Raw genomic sequence first — 26019 nt, forward strand, 5'->3', positions numbered from 1 at the left:
GTTATAAGAAGCTATACATATTTTTTAAAATTTAATTATTTAGTTTTCTCGTGTAGTACCGTTTGTTTGGAACTACACTGTTTTTCCACATTTTATAGTTTTATATGTGTTAGGTAAAAGATTACTTTTAAGAGTATTTGTGCAGATAGAGTTTTGCTGATGCAAATAAATAGTGTAAAGTTTTGGAATACCTTGTGGTTTTAGCAATTGCGTTAGCAATAGTTTTCCATTGGAAGAATGTATGTGTTAACTATAGGTAATTCTGTCTTTTTTAAATCCACAGGTTGGTTGTTTTTGTTCTGTTTTATTTTTGTTTTTTGTTTTTTCTTCCTTTTTTTCCCCCTTAGCCTGTGGTATCTTTAAGGCTAAATTTCTTTCTTTTTTTAAAGATATTATTTATTTGGCAGAGAATAGAAACAGGGGGATCAGCAGGGAGAGAGAGAAGCAGGCTCCTGCTGGGCAGAGAGCCCAATCAGGGTCTCGATCCCAGGACCCTGGGATCATGACCTGAGCCGAAGGCAGATGCTTAACCTACTGAGCCACCCAGGTGCCCCATAAATTTTTTTTTAAAAGATTTTATTTATTTATTTGAGAGAGAGAGAGAAAGGTCAGAGGGAGAAGCAGACGCCCCGCTGAGCAGGGAGCCCGATGTGGAACTCGATCCCAGGACTCCAGGATCATGACCTGAGCTGAAGGCAGTCGCTTAACCAACTGAGCCACCCAGGTGCCCCAATTTTTTTTTTTTTGACAACTGTATTCTTTCTTTTTCCAAGTAATTTTCACCTCTAATTTGAGTAAATTAATGTTTCAGTTTGTTACATTTCTTTTTAAAGCTTTTCTTCCTTTCCCATTTGAATATTTAAGCTGTTATATGGAGGGTATGTGGAGATGGTTTGCCACATTCTTTTAAAATCTTGTGTGTAGTTAAGAGTCTTCTGGAATGGTTTTCATTATGTCTTGTTCTTGAATCATTATTTTGATTAGGAGAAATCACATTATTTTAAGATAATAATTCTCAAGTAGTCATCTGATATCAAATATCTGCCTTTAAGAAGTTCTTTTCAATTCCACATCTTATTAACTTGATCTCAGGAGCTTGAGAGCATTGTAGGGTGTGCATCTGAAGCTGGTAGAAGACAGGGTTTGGAACCCCAGCCCACTTGTTTAGCAAAGAATAACGAGCTACAGACCCTGATTTCAAAGAGCTTCAAGTCCCCTTAGGGGACCTTCAAGTAGAGAGGCAATTTAATACATTTTTAATAATTTGAAGCTCAGAGTGCATGGGGCCCATGTAGGAGGGGCACCCGACCTAGTTTGAGGGTGTCATGGCAGATCCTCCAATGGAAGTGATATCTAAGCGATACCTGAAGTTTGAGTTACTACTCATGACTTAGCTAAAAAGTGAGGGTGGTGATGGAGACACAGCTCTAAGGTCAGTGAAAACACCTTATTGTTAAAACTTGTTGCTGAGCGACTGCGGGAGCTTTAGAAAAGTGCTGGTCTGAGCACCCAGGGTTGTAGTAGTAAGAGTGAGCTGGAGAGAAAATGAAGATCCACATATGTGCGGCCTTGGCTGTGACATGCCTGGGTTTGGAGGTTATTCTTATGGCATTGGGAGCCTCTGCCTGGTTTCCTGTAGAAAAGTTAACATGATAAAATTGTAAAATTAGAAAACTTACTTGGGTTTGTGGGGTGGAAAATGGATTGGAGCAGTGCAAAAACTCGAGGTTGGTCAGTGAATTAAAAGTGCTTTTCCTGGGCAAGAAATGATAGAGGCCTAAAATAACGTATTAGGATGGAGCAGAGTGGATAGTGTGGAGGGCCTGGTGGAAGCAGAATTTGTGGCACATGTCAGGAGTGGGGCAGAGGGAGGAGTCACCGCTGATGAATTCACTGCGTTTGGCTGTGATACCTGTCAGCATTCCAACTTTGAGGGAAGTTCATTAACCTTCTCGGAGTTCCTATTGCCCTTTACATTTCAGAGCAGAGTGTGGTAATGTATTTGAATGAGGTTGGTAAATTTCACAGTAGAGGCTTAAAATAGTCATTGTTTTTGTCACCCAATTAGCCGGATTTTAAAAACTGTACTCTTGCTTTAGCAGAAAGAACCAAATAGTAACAACAAAAACTAGCATGAAGGGAATCATTTAAAAAACCAAAATAACAAAAAAAATGAAAAGCTGTGTCCTAGTAAGTACAAAGTATAGTATTAGACATCGGTATCATTTTCTCCTGCTAAACCAAGAATGACTCTCCTGATGATGCCTAAAAGGCTTTATGTTTTTGAAAAAGGATTCAGTTATGTTTACTATGCTGTTTTACAGTTATAAAAATGTGTACTAAAGTTTAGGAAGATTTGAAAGGATGTTCAGACAGAGTCTTCTGCTTGACTTGGAGCAGTCTGGAAAACACAATCAGCTGGAACCCATTTCCTGAACCCAGGACTGTTGAAAGTTTTGCTTTACTTTACACAAGAATGCAGAATAGTTGGAGGATGCTTTTTGTGTACAGGTAAGCTTTTACCCACAGTATATTGGAGCAGTGATCCCCCCCACCGCCCCAAAACATTTGCTGATTTGTTCTAGAACCAGCTGAGGAAAGTAAACTCTTAAGTAGCTTCCCATGTGGATGAGTAGCAGGACTCTCATCCAGTGAGGATGGAATTCAGGGTGAGTAAGTAGGCTATATTGTAGCAAGTAGAAAGGAGAGGTATGGTCTGAATCGCTGTTGAAGTGAATTGGGTGTTTAGCATCAGGAATAACTATTTAAATATGCCTGTCCTTGTTAGAGTTTTTGCTTCCTTTCCCCACCCTTCTTCCCTGCTCACTGGCAACAAATAGTGCACAGATCCTCTGACCTGGTGGAGTGTCCTGGGGATGTAGTGCCTGTTTTTTTTTTGCAGTATTGCAGTGCCAGTATTAATTCTGTGTTATAAGGGTTCAGAGGATGAATGATGACCATAAGATACCCCATCCAAAGACAGGCAGGCAAGGAACAGACTTGGGACTCTGTGGTGGCAGGCTGCCCATTTTATCACAGATTGCCAAGCATACTGTGTGCCTTGTGTTGTTCCGGTGTATTTCAGCCCTAACTAATTTCATCTTCTCCATGACCCTATGAGAAGATATTGTTACTATCTCCATCTTAGAGTTGAGGAAACCAAATTCCAGGGAGGCACCCTGGGAGGTAACCGGCTCACTGTCCCGGAGAGCCAGTGTTGAGCCCACACCTTCTGGCTTCAGCACCTGTGTTCTTAGCCACATTGGACTTTGATGCCTCACAGGTTGGGGGCTGAAGAGTATTAACAAATAAGCTTGTAGAAAAGGCACCCAATTTTTTTTTTTTTAGCTCCTTTTGACATTTTTATGATCTGTTTATTTGGTTATAGCAACATTGCCCATCCCTCCCATCATATCCTCTGTAAAACAGAATTTTTTTTTTTTTTTTTACCGTTTTGCTCTTGGGTTAAATGATAGAGTTCCTTTAAGGTGAGTTGTGCTGAAAAGAGATGGTTAGTGGTTCTGGTGCTGTTTTTGCTTTTTCTCCGTTTCTGGAACTGCTGGAACTATATGGTTTAATATTTACCTCATCCGTGTTCCCAAGTGCTCAGTAACTTCAGAACCAGAGTGTGGCTTCCTTCAAACTGGGATTATAGGCTGTGATTACAGAATGAACCACAGGGATTTGAATCAAATGATATTGTTGGACCATTACTTTTTCCTGCTTCCTGATTTGAAGCCATAGGAATATGGTTGCTAATACTCGGTTTCATTTGATTTTGTACTTTTCAGTGTTTTCTCAGTTGTATTAACTTTTGATATGAAAACAGAAATATTCTAAGTACTTCATTTGAAAATTGTATAAGGGCATCAGTAGCATCAGATTTGTTTTATTCCTTGTTAAAATTTTTATATTTGATTTTTCTTTGATTTTCAGGGGATTGTCCCACCTGTTAGAAATTTTCTTTTAAAAAATTACAGAATATCATTGAACATTTCTTGAATAGAATCTGCTGTCTTAATCCCTATAGTATTTTCATATATTGTATCATATGTCATATAGTTAATAGATGAGGGGACTGTCTTAAGTATGTTCTGGGGGGGCTGTCTGGGTGGCTCAGTTGGTTAAGCGTCTGCCTTCAGCTTAAGTCATGATTCTGGAGTCCTGGGATTGAGCCCCGCATGGGGCTCCCTGCTCAGAGGAGTCTGCTTCTCCCTCTCCTTCTGCTCTTTCCCCTGCTTGTGCACACGCATGCTCTCTCTTGCTCTCAGATAAATAAATAAAATCTTAAAAAGTTCTAAGGGCGCCTGGCTAGCTTAGTCAGTAGAACATGTGACTCTTGATCTTCTGGTTATGAGTTCAAGCCCTACATTAGGTGTAGAGATTACTTAAAAATAAATCTTAAAAAAACCCCAAAAAGTTAGTTCTAAAGCTAAGAATAGGTAGAATCAGTTCTGCTTTTTCTTCAAATATTGCCAAGTTGAATCTGTGAAGAAGTAATAATGTTTTGCTTAAAAGAGATTTTTTTATATAAACAGAGTGAAGTATATTTGGTAAAGTTGAATACTTCTTTTAAATTTTTATTAAATTTGAATATCTGTTGTTTTCTCTTACGTTTTAATATAATGTAAACTTGCGGCCCTTCAATTTAAAAAGTTAATATCATATAAAGTTTGATCTTTTAACTGAGCCATCTAGGTGCCCTTGATCTTTTTAAACTAATGAAATACACATTTAAAATTACAGTTAAGGGGGCGCCTTGGTGGCTCAGTTGGTTGGGCGTCTGCCTTCGGCTCAGTCGTGATCCCAGGGTCCTGGGATGGAGCCCCACATTGGGCTCCCTGCTCAGTTGGGAGTCTTCTTCTCCTTCTCCCTCTGCCTCTCCCCCTGCTTGTGCTCTCTTGTTCTCTCTCAAATAAATAAATAAAATGTTTTTTTATTTAAATAAAATTACAGTTAAGATAGTACAATTTTTTTTTTTTTTTTTAAGAATAGGCTTAAAAAAAAGTGGGTTCTGTGAAACCCACCCACGTTTCAAACATTGGAAGTTGCAGGCCGCAGTAAGAAAAGTGCTTGACTGAGGGTTAAAAGACAAGGAGGGTACATATTGGGCTTGGTTTTGCCCAGCAGCAGCGGTATTTCATTGAGTGTGCTTTGTGTTAAACTGAAGCAAAACCCAAACCTGTCTGGTTCTTGACCTCCTGCTCTGAACTACCATGTGGCACTTTCTTGCTATATATCACTTAGATGTGTGAATTTGAACAAGCCACTACTTCTCCTTGGATATAAGTTTATTCACTTCAAACACTGATGCTCTGGAGGTGAGCAGTTCTGTTGGCACTCAAGTAGATCATTTAGGCAACAGACTTGTTTCTGTGGAAGCTGATGAATAGTTGTTTATTCATTCAACAAATAATGTGTTGGTGTTCTGATTTGCTAAGCTCGGGGGGTTTCGTAGAGCAGCAGACCTAGTCATTGCTGTCATAAGTGACAGGGGCTGTCATAATTGAAGGACAGAGTGTAATCTGGTCACACAGCAGTGTGTGACCTACTACACACCGGTGTAGGAGGACTGGAATGGCTTTCTGGAGAAAGTGAGATTTCAGTGAGACTTGAAGCACACCCCCCTGAGTTTAAAATAGTAATTTTTCTCTCCTCTAGACCACTGCTTCCTGACTAAACTCACATCTCTCTTGCCTCTCTCTAAACTCTTCATTTGTTTATTGGTTCATTCAGTCTTTCATTCAGCAACAGCTGTTTACCGAATGATTACTACATACCAGGCAGTTCTGGGAATTTAAAACCTACCACTGAACCAGTTGAGATTTTTGCTTTTATAGAACTTATATTTTAATGTGGTAGGAAGATGCAGAAGGTAGACAGTACTCAAAAATAATACGTAAATTATATGCCCAAATTCTTCAAAATGCAGCCATAGTGAGGACTCTTCATTTTCTTGCTCTTAGGCTGAAGTGCAGCCCTGCTCCACTCTCCACTTGGCTCACTGTTCAGGCCCCAGCCCCCTGGCTCTGTTCCTCCACACTTTGATTTGTCAGGTCTCTTTCATAGTAGCTGCATCTGAAAAGTTTCCTGGAATTCTATTTTTGAATTTGAGATTCCCTGTTGTCACATGCCCTCTTCACTTTTTCTGCGTAACATGCATCTCGGTAATGGTTTCTTAGCTGCTGTATAATCATTTAAGGGCCTGCCTTTTTCAGCAGACTGTAAATTACATGAAGCCTGGGATGGTGCCTTTCTTGTTCCCTTCTGTCTTCAGGGCCTGGTATTGGCAAATAGGCTGGGGAGCTGGAGAATGCCTGGTGGGCTTAGGGGTGGGAAGGAAAGTCAAGGTAGGGAGGCCTGGGGACGAGACTGGTGGTGCAGGCAGGATCAAGTACACCACGTAAAGGAGTTGAAATTTGGTTCTCAGGCATTGTGGAGGCATGAAAAGTTTAAACAGGTTTTGGGAATACTAGTTTGTTTTGATAACATTTAATGTCCTAGAAATCATTAATTAGATAGTTTGATAACACCCTCAAGCATGGTGGATTTAATTTTTAAGCTGTGAAAGTAGTATGAAGTATAAAATTTTGATCTTAATGGTAAAAAAGTTAAATATGTACATAAGTGTCTGCAGCAGTAAGTCAAAGTTCCCTCTTTCTTAACTCTTAATCCTACCTTGAAGAAGTAACTCAAGGTGATGCTTTTGTATATGTGCATGCATAAGCTTTTATGAGCATTCCTAGGTGTTTTTCTGTCTTAATGTAGATAAGGTCATACTACTTTTTAAAAAAAATATTTATTTTGGAGAGAGGGTGGGTAAGAGGGGAGAGGGAGGTGGGCAGAGAGAGAGAAACTCAGGCAGACTCCCTGCTGAACGGGGAGCCCAAAGTGGGGCTCAGTCTCACACCCATGAGATCACAACCAGAGCCAAAACCAAGAGTCAGATGCTCAACCAACTGAGCCATCCAGGCGCCCCCACATATGACTCTTAAACAAAAAGACAACCCAATGTACAAAAATGTACAAAGTGTTTGAATAGACATTTCTCTGAAATGGCCAATAAGCACATGAAAACCTGTTCATCACAATTAGTCATAGGAAAATTCAATCAAAGCCACAATGAGATACCACTTTACAACCACTGGGGTGGCTGCAGTAGAAGATTATCAAGTGCTGGCAAAGATTTGGAGAAATGAGAAGCTTTATACACTGCTCATGGGAATGTAAAATGGTGCAGCCACTTTGGAAAACAGTTTGGCAGTTCTTCAGAAGGTTAAATATAATGTTACCATGTGACCCTGTGATCTCACTCCTAGTTATATATCCAAAATATATATATGTCCACTCAAAAATTTGTACACAGATGTTCATAGGAACATTTTTGATAGTAGCCAAAAATTAAAAACAATCTAAATGTCCATCAGCTGATGAATGGATTAAAAAAAAAATGTGGTATATCCATACAAAGGAATAATATTTAGCAATCAAAGGAATAATACTGATACATATAAAAAAAAGATAAGGTCATAATATATATATTTTCCTACAATTCGCTTTCCCCCACAGTGTGCACTATATTTAATGTATTCTTAGAGTGTAGGAATGACCTTCCTAAACCCAGTCCTCATTCCCCGGCATAGAGCCAAGGCATTTGGAACTCTGTGCTGAGTCCCGAAAGGTCCTGCAGGAGCAGGCCATGCCTTCCACTGGACTTCATGCTGTCATTTTCTGCCACTTGCTTTTTGTCTTCAGTTTTCACCTCATGGACTCAGTTTCTAGAACATATGAAATACCTTCTGAATTTGGGTTTTTGTTCATGTTGTTCCTTCTGTTTAGACTTCTTTCACCCTAATCTTCCCATGGCAGTGGTTGTTCTCTTCAGGCTTTAGTTTACATTTTACTTTAGAAGGACCCTTTCATTTTTTTTCTTTATTTAAACAAAATATTAAGTAATCTCTGCCTCCAATGTGGGGATCAAACTCACAACCCCAAGATCAAGAGTCACATGCTGTACTGATGGAGCCAGCCAGGTGCCCCCAGAAGGACCCTTTCTTAGTAGTGTATTTCCAACATGTTCTCTCTGTCTTCCTCAGTACCTTTTGTTTCCATGTAACATTTGTTATCAATTCTCAATTGATTTGTTTGCTCTCTTTCACTTTCCCTCACTAAAGTAGGCTGTAAGTTCCATGAGTGCAAGAACTATTTCATTTAGTATTACATGTGGATCAACCTCATCTTTTTAAAGACTATGGCATATTCCATTTCATGTATGTATCCTTTTGGTACCAGTCCCTTATTGAAGAACTTTAAAGTTGTTTTTCTGATTTTCTTATCAAAACACCAGCAACAAATTAAAAATTCTCTCTCTCTTCCATGTGCATGAAGTTGCTGGATTGAATGATTTAGGTCTTCAAACTTTTGATAGATACTAACAATTCTTAAAAAGATGGTACCATTTCATATGACATCAGTAGTGAGAGTCAATGTCTGCTTACCTTCAGGCCTTCGGCAGACTTTGGCAGATCGACTGTGGTGTGTGTCATTGTTTCAGCTTCTATGCCTATAATTATGTCTAAAGTTGAACATATTTCATACATTCTTTTGGATTTCTTTTTACGGAAACTTCTCATTTAATCTTTTGACCATTTTTCCTGATAATTGGTCTTTTTTCTTGTTGATTCAAGGCTTTTTATTAAAAAATGCTTTTCTGGGGGCGCCTGGGTAGCTCAGTTGGTTGAGCGACTGCCTTCGGCTCGGGTCATGATCCTGGAGTCCTGGGATCGAGTCCCGCATCGGGCTCCCTGCTCAGCGGGGAATCTGCTTCTCCCTCTGACCCTCCCCCCCTCATGTGCTCTCTCTCTCTCTCTCTCTCTCTCTCATTCTCGCTCTCAAATAAATAAATAAATAAAATCTTTAAAAAAATGTTTTCCTGTCTGTAGTCTTACAGGAAAGTTATACTGTGTGATATATCATTGCCATTGACTTTGGAACTGTATGGGGCTTTTCATCTCTTTACATAGCCTGATAATAGCTAAATGTGCTAAAAGAACATATTAGAGATAAGTGTATTTAATAGTTTCTTGTTGAAACTGGTAATAGTTTTTAAATGTCAAATATATAGTATGTCCTGAATAAAATATCTTGGGATAAATGAGTGACAAATGTAAAATTACTTTTTAGTGAAATTTGCTTTTCATAGTAGGAAATATTTTTTTCTTAAGAGTTTCCAGATAAAAATATAGGTTGCCCAGTTAAACCTGAATCTTAGATAAACAATGATTTTTTTTTTTTTTTAAAGTATGTCCCAAATACTACATCATGGTAAGGAAACGTAACATATCGATTAGTTAAAAGACAAGATTGCTTTGTGGCAGTTTATAGAAGTGTGGGATTTGTGGCAGTCAGAAACATTTTTTTAGAAGTTTTGCTTTGTGTAAATAGATCTCTATATGTCCACACGTAAGTATGATTAATGAATTCTGTGAATTATCTTTTAACATTTGCCTCTTTGTCAGTTCTCTCAAGGTAACAGACTTTTGTGACAGCAGTTTATTTTCTCTCCCAGTATATTTTGCAAATATACTATTACACATTTGAAAGAAAAGACATGTTAAAAGTTTCCTTTTAGGCTCCTTATAATCCAGCCTCCATCAGCCAGCGCTCTTCCTGTATTTTGTTCGCGAGGCACTAATTGTCCGCATTTGGCAGGTTTAACACTTCCTGACAGAGAGGCTATTAAGGGGAGGTATTCTCCAATAACTGTCACTGGCTTGAACAAAGAACCTTCAAATTCAATGTGTGGAAACCACTAACATTCTTAAATGACCCTTTTCATGGATTTTTATCCCTTCAAGCTAAAATTTGGAGAATGTAGGGTCAGCGAAAACAGCAAGGTGTAATAAAGCAGTAAACCTTGATTTTTGGGAGAGTAGACTGGGAGGTATAGATTTATCTCTGACTTGAAAACAATTGTTATTTGGAAAATCTCATTAGCAGATGCTTGGAGTAAAAAAAAAAAAAAAAAAAAGACTTAAAACTGATGTCGCTTTCAGGACCGCTTTGAACTTAACAAGCACCTATTTGTGGAGCAGACTGGCTAATGAAAGGAAATTAAATTTTTCTGACAACTTCCCCTGCCAACCTCCTTATTCAGGGGATGTTATTAGGTACTGAAGACTTTTTAAGGAAGATTTTTTTTTTATTAGACATAAATGAACCGGTTATAAACATCCCCCGCCCCTCCTTTTGGGGGAGGATTCTGACATGGTTACTCTACATTTTTAAATTACTAGCTTAAAGACTTACAAAATACCAGGCTTCACTTGAATATTTTAAAGCAATTTTCCAAAAAGTCAGGCATTCTCACTAGCTAATGGTTTCAAAACATTGTCATTTCTTGTGATTAGTTTACATCTCTGAGTTGTAAAGAAAAGCCACATTTACTAGGGAGACTTGGATTTAACACCTTTTCAGCTTTCTCCTTACTGTTCCATGGGGAAATGTATCAGGAGTGTCCTGTGCTCATGTGTTAGGTGAGAGTTAATGATCAATGAAATGGTTTAGATCCGAGGGAACATTTTCTTCTCTCAGTTGCATTGGTTGATATTTAGCAATAATTAATCCTTATATCTTCCAACTCTTACCTTGTACTTCTTTGAGAGGCATTTGCTTTCCTTGGCTTTTTCGAAGTTTTCCTCCACAAGTTGGTTCATGGAATTTAAGGTTTTAAATTACATAACAAAATGTACCTAGTGAAGATAAAATATGTACCTGAGAAAAGGATGAGAAGAAAAGGGAAAAGTAATGAAGACTACTAAAGGAATTTTTTTTGGGGGGGGGGGAACAATTGGCAATTTCTGTAGATACTGCTGAAAATTTACTTTTTGTTTCTAGAAAATCTTGAGCCTCTCCCAAACAATAGAGAATCAACTCCCCCTGCTGACAGAATCCAGGAAAACATGACATGTAAATATCAGAGGGACAGAAACAAGCTGGCCATAGACAAGCTTTAATGATTTGATTTATGATTCAGTATTGATTGTAAACATCTAAATTCTGCTGTTAAATTCCAGCAACTGCACCAAATCATTTGGCAATTCTGGTAGTGCTTCCTGCCAGCTAATTTCAAACTGCTTTGAGTTTCTTAATATAATAATGATGAGGTAGAATTTACATTCCACTTATGGTATTAATTTTACATTTCTCTGAATGAAAAGAGGTAGAAGGTTGTAAAATTGAACATTAAATGAATCAGAGGAGACAGTAGTGCAATATATGACTGCCCTAAAGACATTGTGCAAGGGCTGATGGGATTAATGTTGGATCTCATTTCCTGCTTTTACAGGATGCAGATGAAGCTGTCAGAATTGCAAGGGAAATTGGTAAGTTCTTAAATTAACCTTGTTAGAGTTTCTAGGTCTTTCAGCAGATACGGTTGAGTAAACGTGTAATAAGTAACCCCATAGAGCAAATGATATTTTAATACTTTCAGAATTTTGATTACTTGTCCCTTTGGAAGAATGTATCAGCTGAATTACTATGTTCTTTTATGAAAGTGAACTTTAAAGAGTAATTTGACTTTTATTACAGCTCTTTTGTAAGTTGAAATCACGGGCTAGTTAAAGGAGGAATTGTCTTAACTCTTGAGCTTGGATGTAATGTAAATTTTATGTACTTAGTTGAATACAACTTACTAAGGTTAAAGACATAGATGATTAAAATGAAGATTTCCTGTTTGACAAGGCCCTTCAAGTTTTTACCTTTTCTTAAGATGTTAAATATCACCTTTTAATAACCTTGCTGGAAAGAGAATGTGAGAAATCAGAACTGAATATTCTAAATTGGAGTAAAAGGTAAACTGAAGGACTGTTTTACTTGACTGTTTTAGGTACAGTTACACTGGAGCAGGGCTTATCAACTTTTTACTTTAAAAAATATTCCTATTGCTCATGACTACGATTCTATTTTCAGTGTCTGCTAATTAAAAAAATGTATGAGGGCATATATTGTTATCAGGGATTAGTAACGCTATTAAATAACTTTACAATTGTATTAAGCAAATTAGTATTTGTATACATTTGACAGAACTTTGTAGGTATGTGAGAGAAATCAGACAATGCTTGGCAGTCAGGAAATTTCAGCATCTTAGCATTCCTACTTGGGTAGGGCCAAACTTTTCAGCATCCCACATTAACATTTCTTTAGTCCTGTTTTCTCATTAAGATTGATGACTCAGAATTATTTTTTTCACTGGTAGAGCATTTGATTTGGCAAAATTTACATAGAGGTGTGTGTAGATGGGTGGGTGTGTGTACACGTCTTATTTCTGAAAGTAACCAATTGAGTTAGTAAATACATTCTTTACAATAGGCTCAGGCTAGCTTAACAGTTATTCAGTGATCTGGAAAGTTGTTTGGTTTGTTGGGTCCCTGTTTCTAGTTGGGTCTGGCTGAATTATTTTAGTTTGGCTCATGGTTAAGTGTGTTTTGTTGTTTATTTGTTTTACAAACATTGCTGCTACTGATGTAGATTTGGACTTAAGACCAGGTCTTAGAAAATCTTATTTTATCTGACTGCAACGTCTCTTCCTTAGTCATTTCTTCAGACATACCAACATTTTCAAAAAGCATTTCAGTACTTCACAGAAGATTTGCTAGATTGTTGAGTAAGTTGGACTACTTGAAACTGATTTGTGGTTTATTCTTTGAGAAAATCAGAAGCATCTCTCTGAGGTTTGAAATCATTGGCATTCCTCACAGCCTAAGAGGTATGGAGCGTACCTGCTGGCTTTTGAGGAGACTTTTTTCTAAAGTAATTTCATTGTATACTCTTAGATTTAAAAAGTTGTCTTTCTGGTTCTAGTTTAGATAGTATTGTTATTAACTCCATAATACTATTAGCACAATAGTATTTACATTAAAAGGACAGAATGGAGGAATTTAGAGAAATGAAAGGGATTAGAAGACTATCATTGAATTACATTGGCATGCCATATTTCGAATTATGACTCTTCAACTCTTGAGCGTTTCCTTTGTATAAATGGCAGGCTGCAGATTGTTTGCTTTTATGTCTGGTCTTTTTTTTTTTTTTTTTTTTGATAATCTGTGACCTTTAAAATAATCAGTTAATCATAATGGGACTCTGAATGGTTCTCATCACTTGGCTTTCCTGCCTTAATATTTTAATGCTGTGCTTTACTCCCCTTTGAGCTTACTCCGGAGGTTACCTAATTCGATCTCAGGCTCTTTTCTTTATATTGAGGGATAACCTTTATGACTCCTTCCTCCTTCCTATCTTTTAATTCTTCTCCAATTATGCCTTCTCATTTGTGAAATAAATGATCGTAATCATGGCTGTTAAGTGTCAGAGGGCTAGTGTTTTGCTTATGCTGGAAGGGAAGCCATAAAACTTGAGGTGAAATAAAACATAATAAAGAACTACGGTCATCAGCTTTATAAAGCATTTGGATTTTCCCTGAAACCCCTTCTGAATCACCACGGAAACCTCCCATAAAACTTTTCCCCTCAAGTGCTAGCTTCTAAAATAAATGAAATTACATATTATCAGTCTCTTGGTATTCTGTTTCATTTGGTGATTCATCAGTTTTGTTTTCTACTGATTTTATTGAGATCTACCACATTTTAACTACATTATGATTCTTATGGGCCTTTGTGAATTCATCTAAGAGTTAACTTAAACATTGATTCCACAGGAAAATATGCTCCTAGTTCTAAACAACTGAATTATAATCAAACCTTTGACCCTGTCCATTCATAGGTAGCAGATTGCCTATGTCATATATACCTATTTACAGATTTCTCTGCTTTACTTCTTTCTGTGTTACATGGAGAAAATAAATTGATCATCTTTTCTGTGGTTCCCTCCTCTCTTGTGTCTTCTCTTCTGGAAACAGGAATCTATGAGGCCAAAAGAGGAAGCTAACTGCTTTGAGCATTGATGTTTTAGGTGTCTTTTACATAATAGTAGCTCTTGTTTATGGAGCATTTTTTCCCTGTAGCAGGCACTTCGTGACTGTTATTTCTAATGCTAATTCTTGGGTTAATTATTTTCATTTACATTTAAGAAACTAAGGATTAGAAATAATAAGTAATTTGCTCAAGGTCACAGACCTACTGAGTGGTGGGCCTGCTTTGAATTTAGGTTCATTTAGTGCCAAAGACTATGGATTTTTCATTATACTTTTGCAAAACTAATGGGATTAGAGGATGAGAGCTAAAATTTGAGTCACCACTTTGTGTAAGATACTGTAATGCACTTAAGCATGTTATATGTGGATTTAAAGAAACAGCCTCTTATCAATGATAGGGTGAGAGACCATTAAAGCTTAATATGTTACTTTTGTGTGCTTGTTTTTTGGTCTTCCTTGTCTCTCTCATTCTCACTCCTGATTTTTTCCTTTGACCTCTCTAAGTTTAGAGATACAAGGCTATTGATCCCCAGTTTATCTTTAACCTCAGTGATAGACAACAGTAATCAGCTTGATTTGCATTAAAGTTTGATCTTTTTACTTGATCAAAGGTTTTCAATACAATCAAACTGAATTGATTCCTAAAAAAGAAATTGGAAACTAAAACCTGTCCTTTAACCACCTCCGGATTATTCAGATTCTTTTCTTTTGCCCATCTTTCTCAGAATCACAAATCTTGCCTGATTTAAATAAAAATTTTTTTGATCCTCAGATTCACCATCCTCTAAGCCTGCTTCACCCACATTTTCTACATCTCAGCAGATGTCACTCCTTTTACTCAGGGGCTAAAGCTAAAACCCAAGGTCTGTCCTGGTGTTGTTGCCCTGTCATCCTGTTGTCAACATTATCAGTAGATACCGTCAGTCCTTCGTTCAAAGTAACCTCCCATATTCATTACTCACTTTTACTACCAGTTTACTACCAGTCCTCTCTCCCAAACTACCGTTGTCCTTGCAGGGACTGTGACAATACTTTCTCTACTTCTTTTCTTAAACACTTCAAAGTCATTCTTCACATAACTGTCAGTGTGATATTTTAAAACTCTAAGCAATAAGGACACACCCCATCTCATCCCATACCATATCTGCTTTAAGCCCTCTAATGGCTTTTCCTTGCATTTAGATAAAATCAAAATTCCTTCCCCTGACTACAACCCCAAATGATTTGGCACCTGCCTTTCCCTCCAGTCTCATTTTAGACTACTCCCTTCATTGCCTACTGTGCTTTAGGTACACTGGCTTTCTTGAATATACCAAACTTCAGAGTCTTAGAGTAAGGGTTGTTTATTTTGGGGGGTGGGGCGGGGGGGTTCTTGAATACTCTAGCTGATATTTTCACACAGATGGCTCCTTGTAGCCTTTCGTATATTGGCTTACATGTCATTTCTTCAAAAGAAGACACTCTCATATTGCCGCTCAGTCATTCCTCTTATAACCATATTCTTAATCTGTGTAGATGTTTTTCTTGTTTGTTAACTTTTTCCTCTGTTATTTTGAAAAATTTCCAATCATACAACATTTTGAAAGAATTTTACAGTGTGTACTTATATTCCCATCATCAGGATTCCACTATTAATTTTTTGGAGATTTGCTTTATCATTTATCCATTTGTTAATCCATCTTGATTTTGGTGCATTTCAGAGTGCTGTTGCAGATATGTATCCCACTAAATACTTTAACATAGAATTATATGCATACATATATGTATTGGACATGACTGTCACCCCAGAGAGTTCCCTCATGCTCCTTCCAAGTCAGTCCTCACCATTTTCCCCAGGTCCAGAGTCAGCTAGTTCTAAATTTTTATAGTAAAGATTTGATTTTTAGGGCTCCTGGGTGGCTCAGATGGTTAAGCATCTGCTTTCGGCTCAGGTCATGATCCCAGGGTTCTGGGATCGAGTCCCGCATCGGGCTCCCTGCTCCTTGGGAGCCTGCTTTTCCCTCTGCCTCTCTCTCTCTCTCTCTCTCTGTCTCTCATGAATAAATAAATAAAATCTTCAAAAAAAAGATTTGATTTTTAAAAAATTGAGATAAAATTTCAATACTATGAAAGTCTTTCAAAGTGTGCAATTCAGTGGTTTTTAGTATAGTTACAATGTTATGCACCCATCATCACTGTCTAATTCCAGTACATTTTTATTACCCCCAAAGGAATCTCTATACTCATTAGTATTCACCCCCTTCTGCCCTCCAGCCTTGGCAACCACTAATTTATTTTCTGCCTCTATGAATTTACCTATTCTGAATGTTTCATAAAAATGGCACTTTTTGTGTCTGGCTTCTTAGAGTTGTTTTCAAACTTCATCCATGTTTTACTGTGTATCAGGTTTTATGACTGAGTCGTATTCTGTTCCATGTGTATACCACTTTGTTTTTATCCACTCACCTGTGGATGAACAGTTGGGTCATTTCCTCCTTTGACTGTTGCACATACTACTGCTTTGAACATACATCTACATGTATTTGGGTACCTGTCTTTAATTCTCTGGGGTTTATACGTAGTTGTGGAATTGCTGGGTTGTATGGTAATTCCATGTTTAACCTTTGGAGGAACTGCCAAATTGTTTGCCACAGTGGCTGTAACATTTTACATTCCTACCAGCCATATTCCAGTTTCTTCACATCTTTGCCAGCATTTGTTATGTTCAGGTTTTTTTTTTTTCTTTTAATATGGCCATCCCAGTGTGTGTGAAATGATATCTCACTATGCCAGATGTTGACAGAATGGATAAAAAACACAATCCAACTATATGCTTTTGACAAGAAACTCACTTAGATCCAGAGATAGAAATTGAAAGTGAAAGGATGGAAAAAGATATCCCATGCAAATAGTAACCAAAAAAGAACTGGGGTGGATATACTAATACCAGACAGAATAGACTGCGAGTCTAAAACTGTTACAAGAGACAAAGACATTATGTACTGATTGTTATAAACATATGTGCACCAAACAGCAAAGATCCCAAAATATTTGAAGTAAACATTGACAGAATTGAAAGGATAGTTTTTTTTTTTTTTTTTTTAAAGATTTGATTTATTTGGCAGAGAGAGGGAACACAAGCAGGGGGAGTGGGAGAGGGAGAAGCAGGCTTCCTGCTGAGCAGGGAGCCCGATGCGGGGCTTGATCCCAGGACCCTGGGATCATGACCCGAGCTGAAGGCAGACGCTTAATGACTGAGCCACCCAGGCACCCCTATATAGATAGTTCTAAAATAATAGTTGGAGATTGTAATACCACACTTTATGTAATGGATAGAACATCTGCAGAGATAATCAGTAAGGAAATAGAGATCTTGAACAACACTATAAACCAGTTAGGCCTTATATATAGAACACGCTGCCCAGTAATAGAAAAAGACACATTTTTCTCAAGTATCTATCTATTAAAAGGAAGAGTGACTGACTGAATGATTGAGTTATAAAGAATTTTTAAGGGAAAGGAAAAAATATCAAACCGAAACAGGGATCTCATAAAGTGTGTTCCTTGTCTTGCAATGTTCCCAGGACTTAGTTCAAAATGGAGGTATCTCCCTGCCCCTTCATAGAATTATCTTGATGGATTGCTTTTCTCTTAAAATAACATGAGATATCCTGCATTAAACAGATTCTGTTTACCTTTTTTTTTTTTTTTAGAGATTTTTTTAAATTTATTTATCTGACAGAGAGACAGTGAGAGAGGGAACACAAGCAGGGGGAGTGGGAGAGGGAGAAGCAGGCTTCCCGCTGAGCAAGGAGCCTGATGCGGGGCTCGATCCCAGGACCCTGGGATCATGACCTGAGCCGAAGGCAACGCTTTAATGACTGAGCCACCCAGGCGCCCCCAGATTCTGTTTACCTTTGCAAATGTTTTATGTTCATTTGGTTACTGTTTTGTAGATAGTTGACCGTGTGGGTTAGTTTCCTTTGTATTTCTAGTACTTAAAGACAACGCTTATCACATAGTGTATATTCAGCAAGTGGTTGTTCATTGAATGAATCCAAACAGAAATGTGTATATCAGTATACAAATGAATTAAATAATCACACATTTAAAAATTTTTTTCACAATATTTATAGACCATAATTTGACAGTAATTTTCTCATTCCTTTTCCCTTAATCTTCAGTTTTGTAATGGAGATACCTGGGAAGAACAGGAATATTAAGTAAACTGTGATAAACTCCCAGCAAATAGATAATTAAAAAATAAGATTATTCAAATAAATTTTAGTATGTGCTTGTTAATGACTACTACTCAGCAATTCTTGTAGGTTGTTCTTGGATTCATGAGGCTGGGCTGATGGAAGCTTTTACGAATCTACGATTCAGCTGTATGAGATTATGTGAGAACCTTATTGCTTTCTCACTTATCTCTGATGGTGACATCTTACATTCTTTGCAAGATAGGCTCTCCTGTCTTTTCTTTCTCCCTCCTTCCCTCCCTACAACCCAAAGTAGGGCTCAAACTTACAACCCCGAGATCAAGAGTCTTATGTTCTACCAACTGAGCCAGCCAGGTGCCCCCTTCCATTTGTTTCTTTTTGATACTAGCCTTCAGACTGCCTTGGCCTCTGTCTCTGATGAGTGTGTAGGGACCATGGTTATCCTTTCTTCTCTGCCTTGGCTGTTTTCCTTTGCCTATTCTTCCCATCTTCCTTTTGACATGGCATTACATTATAAAAGTGGCTCATATTTTTTTTTATAACTAAGAACAAATTATTCATACTTAAGAGGGATAAAAATACTTGGCTAAGCCATCAAGTCCTTTATTTCCTCTATTTCATGCTGCTTAGGAAATTTTTCACACGTGGTATAAGACTGACTGTGTGGTTGAAGATACATTGAAGAAACCTTTGAAAAAATATTGTAATTTAGACTTTCTTCACAATAGCACATCATATTAATTTATTTTCCAGTATGGTCCTCAGTAGAAGATATGTTTCACGTGCTAAGGAGATTTAATAAGAAATGCCTGAGGAAAGGTTATGTTGAAGAGAATAGTGTTAAAGGATTCTTTATGAAATCCATTAAAAAGTGAGGGTTTTTACTTCGCTGTTTTCCCGTCATCGTTGAAGTAATGTGATCATTTGAAGTTAGGATGATAATCCCTGAGAGATGGGAGTGTGAGTTCTGTGTCCCCTCTCTTCTTTTTTCCCTACTGTCACTTAGGGTACTTATCTATATATGTTTTTTATTACTGCAGCATACATGTTTTGGCTTTAAGCATGATTTTACAAGTTCTCTCTGTGTATTTTTACCATATTTGTTCCTGCTTTTTGTTTTTCTCAGTCCTTAATTACCTTTCCTTTTATTATTGTTCTTTCTTGCATTCCTTTTCTTTTTTCTATTCTATTGCAAAAGGCTCTGCATAATGTTCTGACAATAATGTGAAAACATGGAGCCTTAGGTTTTTGTTGGGAAACTTCCTGTCTGTGAACCCCTTTTGCTCTAATCTATCAATACATTGAAATGTGCTTGATTTTTGTTCCCTGGAGCAGAGTTAGGGATCTCATTTTGTATTTGCCTAAGTAGAGGGAAATAGGTAGACAAGATCAGTTTTTCTGAAAAGAATAATTGCTTCTCCTTGCCAAATCAAAACAAGTAATGTTATGTTTTGGTTTACTTTAGCTTATAACACGTCTTGATTATATTTTTATGTGTACAATATTGGTTCATTCTTACTTAAACTAAATATATTTATATGGTTATTTATGTGTGTGGATGGCCAACTTAGGAAAGGCAAAAATATCCTCTGCCCTCTCACACTTTTTATTTTCCAGTGGAAAAAAATAGTGTTAATAAGGATCACCACAGGTATCTTTTTTGGAGATTATATATGTTATATACCTGAGTAGTAGCAGAGATATGAATAATTCACAGTTGGACTGCAATATGTAACATGTTTACGTTCTAGTTACTGGATGATTATAAATCCCAGATAGTATTTTTTTTTTAAAGATTTTATTTATTTATTTGAGAGAGAGAGAATGAGAGATAGAGAGCACGTGAGGGAAGAGGGTCAGAGGGAGAAGCAGACTCCCCGCTGAACAAGGAGCCCCATGTGGGACTCAGTCCGGGTTCTCCAGGATCATGACCTGAGCTGAAGGCAGTCGCTTAGCCAACTGAGCCACCCAGGCGCCCTAAATCCCAGATAGTATTAACGCGTATGTGTATCACCTTAGTCTGAAATGTGCGAACCCAAAGGGTTACAGCAAAACTAAGTTGATAATGTTAAAACTAACTATAACTAGTTTGTAATTAAAAGACAACAATAAGGGCACTTGGGTTGGTTAAGCAACTGCCTTCGGCTCAGTCCCGGGATGGCGTCCCGCATGGGGCTCCCTGCTCAGTGGGGAGTCTGCTTCTCCCTCTGATCCTCCCCCCTTTCATGCTCTCACTCTCTCTCGAAAAAATAAATTAAAAAAATCTTTATAAAAGGGTAGTAAGATCAGTAGAAAATTATGACCAAATATATACAACATGGGTAATGCACTGATAATGGTATTTATTTCCCCAAAGAGCTTGAATTTAAACTACCTCTTTGTTTGTGTACACAATAGGAGTTTTTCCATGTAGCCAAGTGTTGTATGGTAGCCACATTTCCCAGTATATTCTAAATTGTATTTCCCTGGAAAACTGTGGTAGTATGCTAATTTTTATTTGAGTCTGTGCAGTTGTCATTAGTTCATAAGAGCTCTAGTATTCCACATCTGTATTGCTCTTTCCTTGTGATCTTAAGCGACAAAGACTTTTTCTTCATTCTGTGTGTTCGCTTCCCGTTGGTCACGTTGTGGGGTAGGAAGGAGTTCTGTTCTGTTGCCTGCCTTATGCAGAGAATACGGCTGGTGGAAGTTCTACCATCTGCAGTGTCATGGATCACAGAGGCAGGAAGTAGAAAGGGCTAAATTGTGATATCAGCAGTGAGGCTTTTCCCATGATTCAGTGTTGACTGTTATGTTTCATTATATGGTTTCGCTGTTTGTGCATGATAGTTATCATCTCCCAAATCTTGAATTCATCAACTTCTTTGCATTTCTCTCCTGTTCTTTCTGTTTAAGCTAATCACTGTAATAGTCTTTCAAATGTATTCCTCATAGGTGGGATTCCTTTGGAAACAGATTCTGGAAGTTTATTGGGGGAAATACTCTTGGGACCAGCATGTGTGAGGGAGTGAAAGAAACTGGATTGAAGGAGAAGTTGAATTGAGTTGAGATGCAGACTCAACAAAGGCCTTAGCTGATCCTACAGAGGGCTCTGGTCTTTCGTAGTCGTTTTAAATTGGGGCCATTGGGATTGAGCCTTTGTACACCCATATCAGCTTACCACTGCCTGTGGACTGCCCCTAAGAAGGGGCAAGACCTTAGGCAGAAAGCTGAGGACCAGTCTGCTGTTGGTTGCCAACAAAACTTCCAGCAGCTGGGGGAATGGCCTAAAGTGGTGATTTGAATAGAAATCCCTATTTCACAATTATATGTATTTTTCACGATTGTTCATTTCTGAGTTCGTTTGTTCTTTCTCTCCTCCCTCCCTCCCTCCCTCTTTTCCTCCCTTCCTCCCTCCCTTCCTTCCTTCCTTTTCTGATTTTATTTTTAAATAATCTCTATACCGATACGAGGCTTGAACCCACAACCCCGGGATCAAGAGTCTCATGCTCTACCATCTAAGCCAGCCAGGTGCCCCAGGTTTCTCTTAGGATTTTTGACTTGTGTTTCTTAGGAATGTATTTTAAAATAACTGAAAATTTCTACTTTTTATTTTATTAATTTCTAAATTGCTTTCTGATCAGTGAATATGATCTTTTTTATTTAGAATCTTTCTGATTTGATGAGAAGTATTTTATGGCCAAGGAGTAAGTCACTTTACATCTTACATGTGTACCTGAAAAGAATGTATAGTCTCAAATTATTGTATGTTATGTTTTATAGATAACCAATAGGTCAAAACTACCTGTTAGGATATTTAAATCTTCTAGTGACTTTTGACTGTTTGATCAATTTTTGAAAGAGTGGATTTCCTAATTCTTCCTTGCTTAAGTCTTGCCTCTATATTCTTAAGATAAGTTAATAGGTAATATAACAGTGTAACATGTGTCTTTTTGGCTAATTTTACTTTTAATCAAAGTGGAGTGAATTTTGGCTTTTACATCTGGTTTTATGTGATGATATGTCTAAACCAGCTTATTTTGGTCTTTTCCTTGTATGTTCCTACAACTTTCAATCAACCAGTGAACCATTGTTTTAGGGTGGACTGGCATTTTGTTTTGTTTCTATTCAGAGTGGCAGTGTCTTTTAACCAGAGTGTAGTCCAGGTACATTTATTGTATTTACTACTGTATTTCGATTTTTTTATATTGTCTCCTTTTTATTTTTGTTCCTCTTCTGGATTGTATTTTCTCTCCTTTCTTAACTTCTTTTTGATGATGATGATGACTTAAAAATTTTCTCTTGTTCTGTTTTATTCCATTTTCCCCTCCACCCCTTTCCACCGTGATGGAAATTTTACACTCTTGTTGCTATTCTTTCAGTGTTTACTCTAGAAATTTCAACTTTGGAGATATTCCTTCAGGTGTCCTTCATTCTCCTATATCAAACTTTATAAAACATTCACTTATCTTAAATTTCAGTCTAAAGTTTATTCTCCTACCAAAGAAATATTTTAATGCTGTTTACCCTTTATATTTTTTTTATATTTTATTTCCTTATTTATTTACTTCACTAATGAGACATTATAGGGTATAATCATCCATTGTTTATTTAGCTTTACCCAAATGCTTATTTTCTTTGCTCATTGTTCCTTTCATCTCTGATTCTTTCTGTTTTTCCTGGAATTTACTCTTTAGAAGTTAATATGGCTAGTTAACTCAGTTTTTGTTCATATGAACTGTCTATTTTTCATTCTTTCTTGAAAAATAGAGCTACATAACACAGTACAAACATTCCAGCACTCTGCTGATAGAGGACTACTATCAATCTAGATCTACATATTCAGAACTAATTTTTGTTACTTTGTAGGCAGTCTATTCTTTTTGTCTGCTTCATAAGATAATTTTCATTGATATACACTTTATGAAGAATAAAATCTGGCTATTTTAAATGTATAGTTCAGTGAATTTTAGTAAATGTAACCACAATTAAGATATAGAACATTTCTATCCTGTTTTTTCAATGTCCCTTCCCCCATTTTACATTTTACTAGCAGCGTTTGGGAGTTCCAGTTATTCCGGCAAAACACTTAACATTGCTTGTCTTTTTAGTTTCAGTTATTCTAATAGAGGTGTAGTTTTATTTCATTGTGATTTAAAATTGTATTTCCTTAGTACCAAATACTGTTGAGCATATTTTCACATGCTTAATGCTATCACATTCATACATCTTCTTTTGTGAACTGTCTTTTCAGATTTTTGCCCCCTCCTTAAATGATTAAATAGACTTAATTATTCTTTTTAGCACAGTTTTAGATTTACCGAATAATTGAATGGTTTAAATAAATGGAGTTCCATACACACCCCCAACCACAGCCCTCTGCAGCTTTCCCAATGTTTTTTTTTTTTTTTTTTTAAAGATTTTATTTATTTATTCATGAAAGACAGAGAGAGAGAGAGAGAGAGGCAGAGGGAGAAGCAGGCTCCCAAGGAGCAGGGAGCCCGACGTGGGACTCGATCCCAGGACTCTGGGATCATGACCTGAGCCGAAGGCAGACACTTAACCATCTGAGCCACCCAGGCGCCCTGCAGCTTTCCCAATGTTAACACTTCCTGTTAGTGTGGCACATTTGTTACAATTAATAAACTAACATTGATACATTATTAACTATAGTCCACAGTTTACATTAAGTTTCCCTGTTTGTATTGTATAGTTCTGTGTGTTTTGACAAATGCATAATGACATGTATCTGCCATTATAGTTTCATACAAAATAGTTTGCCCTGTGCTTCAGCTTTTCAGCCCTCCTTTCCCTACCCCCACAAGCCTTGGTGTATGCTGCTTACTCTATGCTTTTGCCTTTTCCAGAGTGTCATATAGTTGGAATCAGTATGTAGCCTTTTCACATGGGCTTTTTTCACTTAGCTATATGCATTTAAAAGTTCCTGGGATCCAGCCCTGCATCCACATTGGGCTCCCTGCTTGGCGGGGGGCCTGCTTCTCCCCCTCCCTCTGCTGTTCCCCTTACTGTCCTCTCTTGCTCTCTCTGTCAAATAAATAAAATCTTAAAAAAAAAATAAAAATAAAAAACAGGAAGATTTAAAAAAAAAGTTCCTTCATGTCTTTCTGTGGCTTGATAGCTCATTTTAAAATTGTTGAATAATATTCCATTGGATGGTCATACAACAGATTGTTTATCCATTCACCTTTTGAAGGAGACCTTGGTTGTTTCTAATTCTTGGCAATCATTAACAGAGTTGCTATAAAAATTTTTGCATGTAGGTTTTGTGTGGACATAAATTTTCAACTCAGTTCGGTAAATACCTAGGAGTATGGCTATTGGGGACTAGGGTAAGATTATTTTGCATTCCCACTGGTGGTGAATAAGCATTCCTGGCACTCTCCTATTGCTCTGCATCCTTGATAGCTTTTGGTATTGTGAATGTTTTGGAATATTAGCCATTCTAATAAGCCTATAGTAGTATTTTGTTTTAATTTGCATTTTCCTGAAGACAAAGATGTTGAGCATCTTTTCATATGCTTATTTGCCATCTTGTATCATCTTTATAGAGGTGTCTCTTCAAATCTTTTACTGATTTTTTAATTGGGTTTTCTTATTGTCGAGTTTTAAGAGCTCTATTTTAGATAGAGTTCTTTATCAGATGTGTATTTTGCAGAAGTTTTCTCCTAGTCTGTGACTTGTGCCTATATTCTCTTGAGTGTTTTTTGTTTTTGGTTTGACAGAGAAATGTTTAATTTTAATAAAGCTCAATTATCTGTTTTTCTTTTATGGATCGTGCTATTCACTCACCAGTGGGAATGCAAAAAAACCAAGAGCAAGTATTGTATCTAAAAACTAATTGTCAAGGTCATCTAAATTTTCTTCTGTTCATCTTCTAGAACTCTTGCTGTTTTTATATTCAGGTCTAAGATCCACTGAGTTAACTTTTAAGGATTGTGTGTAGATTCACTTTTTTGTGTATGAATGTCCAGTTCTAGCACCATTTGTTGAATTGCTTTTGCTCCTTTGTCAGAGATCAGTTGACTATATTTGTGTGTGTCTATTTGTAGTCCCTCTACTTTGTTCCATTGATTAATTTGTTCTTTTACCAGTACCATGCTGACTGTAGCTTTATAATAAGTCTTGAAGTTGGGCAATACCAATCCTTTGAAATTGTTACTCTCCCCTAACATTAGCTATTCTGGGTCTTTTGCTTTTTCTATATACATGTCAAAATCATTTTGTTGATATCCACAAAATAACTTGCTGGGATTTTGATTGGGATTGCATTGCATCTATAGATCAGGCTGAGGAGAATTGGTATCCTACACATGGATATTTCTCCATTTATTTAGATCTTCCTTAATTTCATTTGAATTTCGTAGTTTTCTTCATATAGGTAGCATACATATTTTGTTAGATTTATGCCTGGGTTTTTTTTGGGGGGGACTGTTAATGTAAATGGTGTTTTTAATTTTAAAGTCAAAGTTTTCATTGCTGGTATATAGGAATGCAGTCCCCTTATGTACATTGACCTTGTATCCTGTAACCTTGTTATAATCCACTTACTAGTTCTGGATTTTTTTGGTGGTGGTGGTTGTTGATTCTTTGAGGTTTTCATTATAGAAATCATATTACCTGCTAATGAAGAGTTTTATTTTCTTCCCTATGTGTTTACCTTTTTCTTGTCTTATTGCATAAAATAGAACTTGTGTAGGACATTGAATTGGAGCGGTAAGAGAGGACATCCTTACCTTGTTCCTGGTCTTAGGGGAAAGGCATCTAGGTTCTCACCATTAAGTATAAGGCTAGGTGTAGGCTTTTTGTAGATGTTCCTCATGAAGTTTAAGAACTTTCCTTCTATTCATAGTTTGCTGAACTCAGTGGGTGTTGGATTTTGTCAAATGCTTT

General features: G+C 37.2%; 1 protein-coding gene across 2 annotated transcripts in view; it reads left to right on the forward strand.

The window, feature by feature from the left end:
* PCCA (propionyl-CoA carboxylase subunit alpha) overlaps window positions 1-26019 on the forward strand; it is a 393065-nt gene that overhangs the window by 118299 nt on the left and 248747 nt on the right. For both annotated transcript variants that reach the window (XM_088021889.1, XM_028112036.2), the window contains exon 8: window positions 11348-11384. In XM_088021889.1, the coding sequence (XP_087878015.1) occupies window positions 11348-11384 (37 nt within the window). The remainder of the gene's footprint in view (window positions 1-11347; window positions 11385-26019) is intronic.

This window comes from Eumetopias jubatus, unplaced genomic scaffold (assembly GCF_037043125.1).
Source record: "Eumetopias jubatus isolate StellerSeaLion01/CBP00866 unplaced genomic scaffold, mEumJub1_p1.0 scaffold_3, whole genome shotgun sequence".
Lineage (NCBI taxonomy): Eukaryota > Metazoa > Chordata > Mammalia > Carnivora > Otariidae > Eumetopias > Eumetopias jubatus.